At 33.7% G+C, this 11,913-nt stretch overlaps 1 protein-coding gene across 1 annotated transcript in view; it reads left to right on the forward strand.

Annotated features, from left to right (window-relative positions):
• Positions 1-11,255: 11,255 nt before the first annotated feature.
• LOC110426190 (cysteine proteinase RD21A-like) overlaps positions 11,256-11,913 on the forward strand; it is a 2,603-nt gene continuing 1,945 nt past the window's right edge. The window contains exon 1 of the mRNA XM_089785346.1: positions 11,256-11,907. Coding sequence (XP_089641472.1) covers positions 11,382-11,907 — 526 coding nt within the window. The 5' untranslated portion in view covers positions 11,256-11,381. The remainder of the gene's footprint in view (positions 11,908-11,913) is intronic.

Raw genomic sequence — 11,913 nt, forward strand, 5'->3', positions numbered from 1 at the left:
AATGGTGACTTGGCCTCTCTACGCCGAGCAATTTTTTAATGAAAAGCTTATTGTAGATGTTCTAAAAATAGGAGTCTGTACCGGAGCCAAGGAATGGTCCAGATGGGCAGATGATACGAAGTTTAAAGTGACCGGCGAAGACATACAAAGGGCAGTGACTCAGTTAATGGTTGGCGAAGAAGCTGAGAAAATGAGAAACCGAACTAGGGAATTGAAAGATATGGCGAGGAGGGCTGTGGAAGAAGGTGGATCATCTTACTCTGATTTGAATGCTTTATTAGATGAATTGAGATTGAACTGCCCTCCAAAAATATAGCTATCAAATGCTGCTACGCCACTTTGTAAAAGTTGGAACTACTAAAGAAAAGAAACTAATAAAAGTTAGAAGTTTGAAAGGGTTGAATTGTAAAGATATTAGGCTTTAGCCTTCATTGCTTTCTCGCTGGAAGTCCATTGATTGAACTATGAATTGCAATTTTCTTCCTTTCGAAGTTTGCAGGTCTGCATACCCTTTGTATCACAGACCAAGGAAATCCATGACGTAAGCATTCATTTTGAAATCAGGACGTCCATAGCAACGTGTTGAAGCTGCTTTACACTCACGACAAAAATTTGTTTCCTACTTGACTTAAACCCAAATAGAATACAGCCTGAAAGAGAGTTCCCCAATAGCAACTTCCTTTCCATGTGTAGTCAAATTGCACCTTGTTAAGAAAAACAATTAGTCAATGACACTTAAGCATTGTCCATTGTCCACTCTACCATCTGAATTACAACCCGCCCATATGCATCGCATGTTACCATTCTGTCTATCCCTCCCTTGAGGATATCATTCTACCAACACGGTTAAATGGCATCAAATCAGGTTCAATATTTATCATTCCATGAAACAATGCAATCTTCACATATTTTGTTTTGACATCCATTGAATTAATTATCATTCATTTTTGAGACAACTTTGTCTCATATAATTTTGACATTCTTTTCTTCGGCACCCAGTGAAATTACAATCCATCCTTGAGACAATTTATCTTATGCAATCTTTGACATTTTTTTTATTTATCTCAACACCAATTGAAATTAAAGTTCATCTATGGGACAACTTTGTGTAATGTAATTTTGACATTTTTTTGTTTGTCTTAGATTGTTTCAAAACTCTTCTTAGAGCCTGTTTGGTCTAGCTTTTTTTTTTTAAGAACAGTTTAAGCTTTTATCGAGGAATAACTAATCATCAAGCATAATAAATCATTAGGAATTTACCATTGATTGGGCCAATTGTGAGGAGTAGATCCTAGCGATAAATCTTCTTTACTTCAAATGCAATTTCAGAATTTGAACTTCAATTATCGATGTTAACTAATTAGTTTCAACATCGCAAAGATTTGAATTATCTTTAATTGATGAGACTTTTTTCTTGAGTTAACTAAACTTGGCAATAAAACCAAACTGCTTATGTTTCCTCTAATATGAAAGATCAAGTCATAATGTAGCTCTTCTTTTCTTTTATGCCCTAACTTTTGCCTAAGTCGTCCTTTTAAGAATTTTTCAACTTAATAGATTTTTATTGTTAACTCTTAACTTTTGCCTAAGCCGTCTTGTTAAAAATTTTTGACTTAGCAAGCTTCATTATAAAAGAAGTTTAAGCTCTTACCAAAGAGAAACTAATCTTCAAGAATTGTAATGCTTTAAAAATTTATCATTGATTGGACCGATTATGAAGAATAGACCTTAATAGTAAGTCTTTTTTACTTCACTTGCAATTTGATAGTTTAAACTTTTTCAATTTTTGACGTCAACTCTGTAGTTAATAACTCACAAGATTTGAATTATTCTAATCAAAGAGACTTTCTTTTTTTTTTAGTTGACTAAACTTAACAATGAAACCAAGCTGCTCACATACCTTTTAATATGAAGAATCAATTCATAACGTAGTTCTCCTTCTTCTTTTTTTTACGTCCTAGCTTTTCTCTAAGTCATCTTTTTAAGGTTTTTCAATTTAACGGGTTTTTATTTTTAAAGTCTTAATTTTTGCATAAGTTATCTTGTTAAGGATTTTCGACTTAACGGGCTTTTTATTAAAGGCAATTTAAGCTCTTACTAAGGACCAATTGATCTTCAAGCATATTAATGCTTCAAGATTTTGCCATTAATTGGGTTGATTGTTTAGCGTAGACTTTGGTAATAAGTCTTCTTTGCTTCACTTATTATTTAATAGTTTGAACTTCTTCAATTTTCAACGTCAACTTGGTAGTTTGGATGTCACAAAGATTTGAAATATCTTTAATCGTAGAGACTCTTTCTTTTTTCTTTTTGGATTGACTGAACTATGCAATGAAACCAAATTGCCTACATACCTTCTCATACGAAGGATTAAGTCATAACATAGTTTTTTTTTCTATGACCTACATCGTCCTTATAAGAATTTTCAACTTAACAAGCTCTTTTTCTAAGTTCTAAGGAGCAACTGATATTCAAGAGTGGTAACGCTTTAAAAATTTGTCATTGATTGGGCTGATTTGGAGGAGACCCTAGCAATAAGTCTTCTTTGTTTCACTTGTAATTTGATAGTTTGAACTTTTTCAATTTTTGACATCAAACTATTAGTTTAAACTTCAAAAAATTTTAAATTATCTTTAATTAAAAAGATTTTTTTTTAGTTGATTGAACATGACAATGAGACCAAGTTGCCAACGCAACTTCTAATATGAAAGATCAAGTCAGAACATAGTTCTTATTTTTTTACACCTTAACTTTTACTTAAGTTGTCCTTTTAAAGATTTTTCAACTAAACAAACTTTTATTTTTAGGCCCTCACTTTTGCCTAAGCCCTCTTGTTACGAATTTTCAATTTAGCAAGCATTTTTTTTAAGAGCGGTTTAAGTTTTTAGGAACAATTGATTTTCAAGCATAGCAACTCTTTAAGGATTTGCCATTGATTGGGCCGATTGTGAAGAGTAAACCCTAGTAATAAGTCTTTTTTGCTTCACTTGCTATTTGATAATTTGAATTTCAATTTTCAACATCAACTTGATAGTTTGAACGTCACAAAGATTTGAATTATCTTTAATCCAAGAGACTTTTTTTTTTTGGGTTGATTGAACTTTGGTAATAAAACCAAGCTACTTTAATATGAAGTATCAAGTCATAACGTAATTTTTTTTTACAACCTAACTTTTATGGTTTCTTTTTAAGTTTTAACTTTTGCCTAAGTTGTTCTATTAAAGATTTTCAACATAGCAGCTTTTCTTAAGAGTAGTTTTAGCTCTTACCTAGGAGCAATTAATCTTCAACCATATTATTACTTCAAGAATTTTTAATTGATTAGACTGATTATAAAGAATAGAACTTAGCAATTTAAAAGTTTAAACTTCTTCAATTTTCAACATCAACTTAGTAGTTTAAATGTCACAAACATTTGAATTATCTTTAATCGAAGACACTTTTTTTTAGTTGACAAAACTTGACAATGAGATCTAACTACTTACGTATCTTCTAATATGAAAAATCAAGTCATAACACAACTCTTTTTTTACTCAAATTGTCCTTTTAAGGGTTTTTCGACTTAACATGCTTTTCTGTTTAAGTCTTATTTTTTGCTTAAGTTATCTTTTTAAGGATTTTCGACTTAACGAACTTTATTTTTAAGAGCAGTTTAGGCTTTTATCAAGAAGCAACATCTTCAAATATACTAACATTTTAAGAATTTACCATTAATTGGGTCGATTGTGAAGAATAGACCTTAATAATAAGTCTTATTTGCTTCACTTGCTATTTGATAGCTTGAACTTCTTCAATATTTGATGTCAATTTGATAGTTTAAATGTCGTAAAGATTTGAATTATATTTAATTGAAGAGATTTTTTGGGTTTTTTTTGGTTAACTAAACTTGGCAATGAGACCAAGCTATCTATGTATGTTCTAACATGAAGGTTTAAGCCATAATCTAGTTTTTTTTTTTTTACAACCTAACTTTTGCCTAAGTCATCTTTTTAAAGATTTTAAATTTAACAAGCTTTTTGTTTTTAAGTTTTAGCTTTTGCTTAAGCAGTGCTGTCAATGATATTCGACTTAGTGGGTTTTTTTTTAAGGGTAATTTAAACTCTTACTGAGGACTAATTAATCTTCAAGCATAGTAACATTTTAAGAATTTACCATAGGGCCAAGTAGGAAAAGTAGATCCTAGCAATAAGTCTTCTTTACTTCACTTATTATTTGATGGTTTGAACTTCTTCAATTTTCTACGTCAACTTAGTAATTTGAATGTAGTAAAGATTTGAATTATCTTCAATCGACAAGACTTTTTTATTTTTTCCTTGGTTGACTGAACTTGGCAATAAGATCAAGCTGCTTACATACCTTCTAATGTGAAAGATCAAGTCATAACATAGTTCTTTTTTCTTTTTTATGGCCTAACATTTGCCTAAGTCATCATTTTAAGAATGTTCAACTTAACGGGTTTATTTTTTAAGTTTTAACTTTTGCCTAAGTCGTCCTATTAAGGATTTTTGACTTAACTAGCTTTTTGTATGGGTAGTTTAGGCTCTTATTGAGCAACAACTAATCTTCATGTATAATAACAAGCATATTAACGTTTCAAGAAGTTACCATTGATTGGACCGATTGTGAAAAGTAAATTATAGCAATAAGTTTTCTTTGCTTCTCTTGCTATTTGATAGTTTAAACTTATTCAATTTTCGACGTTAATTTGATAGTTTAAATGTCGCAAAAATTTGAATTATCTTTAATTGAAGGGAGTATTTCTTTTCTTTTTGGGTTGATTGAACCTGGTGATAAGATCAAGTTACTTATGTACCTTTTATTATGAAGGATCAAGTTACAACGTGGTTCTCTTTTTCCTTTTTTTTTACGACTTAACTTTTACCTATGTCGTCCTTTGAAGGATTTTGAACTTAACGGGCTTGTTTTTCTAAGTCTTAACTTTTGCATTAGCTGTCTTATTAAAGATTTTTCACTTAGTGGGTTCTGTTTTTAAAGAGAGTTTAGGCTTTTATCGAGGAGCAATTGATATTAAAGAATAGCAACGTTTCAAGAATTTGCCATCAATTAGGCTGATTAGGAGGAGTAGACTCGAGCAATAAGTCTTCTTTGCTTCATTTGCAATTTGATAGTTTAACTTTTTTCAATTTTTGACGTCAACTTGATAGTTTAAACGTCGTAAAGATTTAAATTATTTTTAATCGAAGAAACTTTTTCATTTTTTTGAGTTGACTAAACTTAGCAATGAGACCACGCTACCTAAGTAACTTCTAACATGAAGGATTAAGTGATAACATAGTTTTTTTTAAAGCCGTAACTTTTGCTTAAGTTATAATTTGGAAATTGGAAGCAAAGCAACAGCATTTAAATTTCTTAATCAGTTTTTCAATCTGATTTCCATCACACTTCTGAAAATACTTTTCAGTGATAGGTCTTCTAAATCTTTATTGCATAGAGTAAACCATCCAAAACATATACATACCACCAGACATTACAGCAATTTAATTTTCTCAGGAAATTTTTCCTCTCTTCCAATGAGTGCTTCATATTCAATATTTTCATGAGACTCAACTTGCATCATAACTTAACCAGGACATAGATTTAAATTAGAAACATAAACAAGAAGAATCCCAAATGAAACCTTCATCAGAGAATAGACACAAACAGATGTAATTGACATGCCATAAAGCAAATTTAAGAGGACAGCAAATACTAAAGATTGTCCAACCCAGGTTTTTCTGTTCCTGTAAGACTTAGCCATTTCAACTTGGTATCCGCTGTAGAAAATTAGTTTTATTGTGCCAACTAGCAAGCTTTCTGACGTACAAATATAAAGCAGATCTGCACAATAAACTGATCAAACAGCGAGCACACATTGATACATGTTTGTTTACGGAGAAAAAGCTTATACATATGGTAAATTAAGCTTCCCAATAAATAAACTAGATCAAACCAAACCTGTTGTAACAATTCCCTACTGAAAAATGAGATCAAGCAGCACAGCAACCCTGATAAAAGCAGAAAGAACTCCAAAGCACACATCCTATAGAACTCATGGATGTAAATTTTAGTTTCCAGTCAAATCACAGAAAGGAAAACCAACAATAACGTCAGTGATCAATAAAGTAGCAATAACCTAATGGCAACATTCAGCAAACAACTAGAGTTAAGTAAAAGCGATCATATAAGCTGAAGTAAGTCAGCTTATCAAATGGGTTAGAACAATGTCTCAAGTCTCGACACTGATAAATTTATTACAGCTTTCAAAAATTTTAAAATCCTAGGAAGAGGACATTGCGAAGTAAGCAAGTAAATTGAAAAGAAAAACACCAGTTATATCTATAGATATCAAGCCAAAATAGCAACAATTATCCCCAAATTCTTAAGACAGAAGAGCATCGTTGTTAAGCTAGCAACTAGATCCAAATTGAGCACAAAGTAGGCTTGAATATCTAAGTTATAATTGAAGATGAATGACAAATCAGTAAGACTAAAACACATGATAGGCAATTACTAAAATAGTTTTAAGAGAAATCCAGTCTCTCCATTAAAATTAAAGACCAAAACTTAACAAAGGCTCTGCAGTACGCTAAGTAGACCAACCAACATCCCCAGCATATTGTCACGGGGCGATTCTTCAGACCACCCTCCGTGCGGCCTTGGGTTCAACCCTTATCTCGGCACTAGAACCCAAGTCAGCCTTAGTACTTCAGCACTCGCCTAGCAAGCACGCAGCACACTACCTTCCAGCACCCGAACTCACACCCAATGGCTTTAAGCCGGCAAGCAAACTTGCATAAACAAGAAGGGAAAATGAGAAGAGAATGCTAGAGAGAAAAACTGAGCTTGTATTGAATGAATTTGAAATGAATTGTGTTGGATGATTTACACAAGGAGCATGGGGTTATTTATAGCCAAAGTTCCCCACACATTTCCCTCCAAAATTTTCCCTCCAAAGCATTTCCCTCCAAAAGATTTCCCTTCAAAACATTTGGGAGGGAAACTCAAGTTTCTAGAAGCTCCTTTGGGAGGGAAATCCAGCAGCTCCTTACATGGGTCTGGTGGTCTGGCACCCTCTTGGGCCCCCCTGGTGTGACTGGGCCGCGCACAGGCTGCGTGTCTGGGCGCTGGCGGGCTGGTGCGCAGAGGCCCCGCGTAGGCAGTCTGTCTGGGCGCTGTGCAGGCTTGCGTGCCGCACCCCTGCCGAGCCATCTTGCGTGCCGCGCACCTGCGTGCCGCGTACTTGAGTGCCGCACACCCCTACTGGCCGGAGGCCTTGGGCCTGCTTACCGTGTGCCCATATTTTGCGTCCCTGCGTGCCACGCACCCCTGTTGGGCCGACGGCCCCGGGCCTGCGTGCCGCGTAACCATGGCATGCGGGTCGGCGTGCCGCGCGCCCCTGTTTTGAGGGCTGGCGCACATGCGCACAGTTCTGGCACACTGTCGGGCTAGCTCTCCCAAGGGCCTGTGCTGCGCACCCCTTCTAGCATCCTGTCGGGCTAGCTTGCCCAGGGGTCGGTGCCGTGCGCCCCTGCTAGCGTCCTGTCGGGCTAGCTCACCTAGGGGCCTGTGCCGTACGCCCCTGCTAGCATCCCGTCGGGCTGGCTCACCCATAGGCCTGTGATGTGCGCCCTTAATGGCATCCCGTCGGGACGGCTTGCCCAAGGGCCTGTGATGTGGGCCCTTGTTGGCACCCTGCCGGGCTAGCTCGCCCAGGGTCTTGTGCTGTGCACTCCTGTCGGAACCTAGCACTTGCTTTCCGCTATCCAGTGAGGGTTCTTTCCCAACAATACTTCCCCCACATACCGGCACTTTGAGACACCTTCAGGCTACCTCTAATGCGCTGAACTGCGGTCCGTGACAATATGACTATGATACTTTGATAAAACCGAGCCCCTAAGAATTTAGAATCTGTAAGTCACGTGCAATAAAATCACAGATAAAATAGTTAGGCAATACCAAACTCACTAAGGAACGGATGCATACAAAATAATTGTGACATTAACCTCGTAAGTCTCAGTGTAACGCAAATTATGCTTCAATATCAAAACTAGAGAGAATGAAAACCTAGCAGCATCATTAATTATTCTTTCCAAGAATTTTTGGGAACTAGAAATTCACAAAATCATAATGCCCGCAGGAATTTTGAACAACAAACAAAGCAACATATGGCACTATGAAGAGAAATTACCAAAAGATTATTTCGAGAAGAAAGTTGATTGAAAAATATAAAAATCAAAATTTCAAGGAAAGGCTGAAAGAAATATATCAAATTAAATTAAATGGAACTCTGAAATTCACAGCAACAGAAATAAAACAAGAAGTAAAAAAGAAAACTTGAGTGAGATTATAATAAGAGAAGAAGAAAAACTAATTTATAACGCTACGATGAAAGGGGAAAAAAGGAGAGGAATATTGGAAGAAGAAGAAAAAGGAGTTTACTTACCATTGAAGAGAAAGCTGAGGAAAATTTGAGCAAAGTTAAGAAACTTCCAATGCTTTATCTTTCCAAAAGATTTGCCGTGAAAACTCTTCCCTTTTATTTTCATTCGTTAACTGATTTAAACAAACAAATGCGCAAGAGAATAGACAATTAAATCAGCCAAAAACCAAACAGAGGGACATTGATCCCCCAGACCAACCAACCCAAGAACATATGCTTTGTGAAGAAAAACCCAGAAAAGCTTGACTGATCATGACAAGAGAAAATCATCAACAGATTATTTCTAGAAAGTTTTTTGAAACCAATGAGTAAATAGGGATTTAAAGTAAAGACTGAAACAAATAAATTAAAGAAAAGAAGAAAGACAAAGCAATCAAAGATTACAATTATAAATCATACTTATTTAGCCTATCAAAAAATCATACTTATTAACATATTTCACACTCCAATGGGGTAATCAAACTTACAAAGGTACGGATGACTACCGATAAAACAGTTAATTTGCGACGTTAACCTTGTAAGTGCCGGTGGAATGCAAGTTATGCTTGGATTTCAAAGCTAAGTAGACTGCAAAACCCACAAGCATCACTAATTATTTTTTAAAAATAAAAAAATTGGGGTAAAAAAGGCTTTAGTATGCGAGAAGAAAGACAAGATCATAAAATTATCAAAAAGTTTGTTTATAAATTAAATAACATTATTAAGATGCTTAAGTAAACGAAAGAAAGACTCATGAACTGATCAAGAAACATATGCATTGTCAAGAAAAACCCCGCAAATCTTGACTGATCGTAACAAGAGGAATTATCAAAAGATTATTTCTAGACGAAAATTGATTGGAAAAACAAATCAAGATTTCAAGAAAAGAATGTAGCAGGTAAACAAAGGAAAGAAAAATAAAGCAAAACCCAGCATCTTGATTTGACATAGAACTCTGAAATTCACAGCAACAGAAGTAAACAAGAACAGAAAAACTTGACTTGGATTATAACAAGAAAATGAGAAAACTTTTCTTTGAAAAAATAGACACTTTCTATTGCTGGGGTGAGTAACGGGGAGTGAGGCCCATTTTTCGAAATAACTTACGCTGGCTCGCAACAAAATATCTCCGTGACGTTTCCCGTTTAATTCATTTATTATTAGGCGCGCCAATCCAAGATTACATGGGCCAACTTCAAGCTTAGGAAAAAGAGGTCATGGCAATTAGGGTAAGTAAAATAAGATTAAATTAATTATTTATTTAAATTAAATGTGATATGAGTAAAACGGTTTAATTTAATTAATTTATCAGATCAATTGGTCTAATTAGTTTTTCGATTGATTCTCAATTTTAAAATTTTTAGATCAATTTGACTAAAAAACTAAACTAATTTTTTAATTTATTAATATATAATATTATATATATTTATATTATTTTTAAATTTATATAAAATATAATATACATTTAATATATTCGCTTCTTCATTTTTATTTTTTCAATTCTTATATGTTTATTTCTTTTAATTCTATTTTGTTTATGCATTTTAAATATGTCAAATATTGAAAATTGTAAATTCCATTTCTATTGTTGATAATTGATGAGTGAAGAGGTTGGAAATGCATTTATCACACTTCAATTGAGCTAAATATTAAATTTTATAACTTGTTACATAATTTTTTATTTTTAATATTCTTTTACTTTGTTATTAAAAAATTTATATTAATTATATTTTTATTTTTATTTCAATTGTTAATAGCTTACTACTTATATAAGTGAATGTGAATAGTCAAGTCATGGAGGATATTCAAGTAGATAATTTGTGATAGTTAATGGTTTTGTATTAAATAATTTTATTTTGTAGATATTAATTTTATTATCATCATCTTTTTGTTATGTTGAATCTCGATTGTTAATTTGATGGTTTATATAAAATGACATAATTATGTGAGTGAATGAACAAATGTTATTTTTTTATGTTTGGATTATTTGTATATTTTACAATTATGGATGAAGTTTATAAGTTTTAATATTATAATTTGTAAAAAGATGATAAGATTTGGATCCATTGATTTGAAATAGAACCAATTAAATCAATTCAATATTTGATCAGTTTGGTCCTCTTTTATGTTTAATCTATTTTTTAAAAATATTTGATTTATTTAATCTTTATGGTGGATCAAATCACCCAAACTATTCAATTGCTCACCTTTAACAACTGCTATTAGCCCTAATTGTTTTGGTCTATTAATTTTTAATTGTATTTAAATTTATTTTTGTAGTATTAATGAAATATTTAAACCTACCAAATTTTAAAGCCCTCTCATCAATTGGATATTGACAAATTTATAAATTTCAAGATTTGGATAACTAATTAAATATTATTATAATAATATTTTAAAAATATTATCCAAATATTTTTTAAAAATCTAAAATTCTTTTTGTTAAATTAGTGATTCAAAATACCATATGATTTATAAAAAAAACTTTCAATATATTTATATATTTGAGTATTTAATTTATTGATTAGTACATAATATCTTATCTAAAAAATAAAATTTGAATTTTTTTCAATTAAAAGGAAAAAAACCCTCCAACTGTTTGCAAGTTTCATCTCATTCACATCCAATAGAACTGTTATATAACCAAACAAAATCCTTCATGAGAATTCTAGTTCAACATGGACAGCACATAGCTACTGGGATTCACGTGGCCAACTTCAATTTGCTAGAAAGACAATACAACCCATGCGTAAAATTCCCCGACCAATCCTACTTCTGGTCAAAGCGAAATTATCTTAAACCACGCACTTCTCCAAATATAGGGTGGGTCAGCTTGTCCCATGACCAAGCCGTGACAGATACGAACTCCAAACTCCAACCTCAAGGCAGTTTTCCTGTATTTTTCTTCTCCTACAAATACCAACAAATTAACCTACTTTCCCTCATCAACTTTTCATCTCCCATGTTAGCACGAATCCAAACCATGGCTCTTCTCAAGAAACCTTCTCGTATCTTCTTTGTCATGCTTTTCTTTCTTTTAACTCTGTCATCAGCGTTGGACATGTCCATAATCGACTATGATCTCAAGCATGGAGGACAACAACAGAAAAGAACCGAGACCCAGATACGGAGAATGTACCAGACTTGGCTGGTGAAGCATGGCAAGGCTTACAATGGCCTGGGCGAGAACGAAAAGCGCTTTGAGATCTTTAAGGATAACCTCAAGTTTATTGAGGAACATAACTCTGTTAACCGCACGTACAAGGTTGGTCTTAACAGGTTTGCGGATTTGACCAATGAAGAATACAGGGCTATGTATTTGGGTGCCAGGTTGGATGGGAAAACCGTGTCACATAGGCTTGCAGGGAAGGAGAAGAGCCAGAGGTATGTGTTTAGGGTTGGTGATAAATTGCCCGAGTCTGTGGATTGGAGAGAGAAAGGTGCCGTTGTGGCTATCAAGGATCAGGGTCAATGTGGTAAAGTTATTTTTCAAT

The sequence above is a fragment of the Theobroma umbraticum genome, unplaced genomic scaffold (assembly GCF_002168275.2).
Source record: "Theobroma umbraticum cultivar Fairchild unplaced genomic scaffold, ASM216827v3 scaffold_30.0, whole genome shotgun sequence".
NCBI lineage: Eukaryota > Viridiplantae > Streptophyta > Magnoliopsida > Malvales > Malvaceae > Theobroma > Theobroma umbraticum.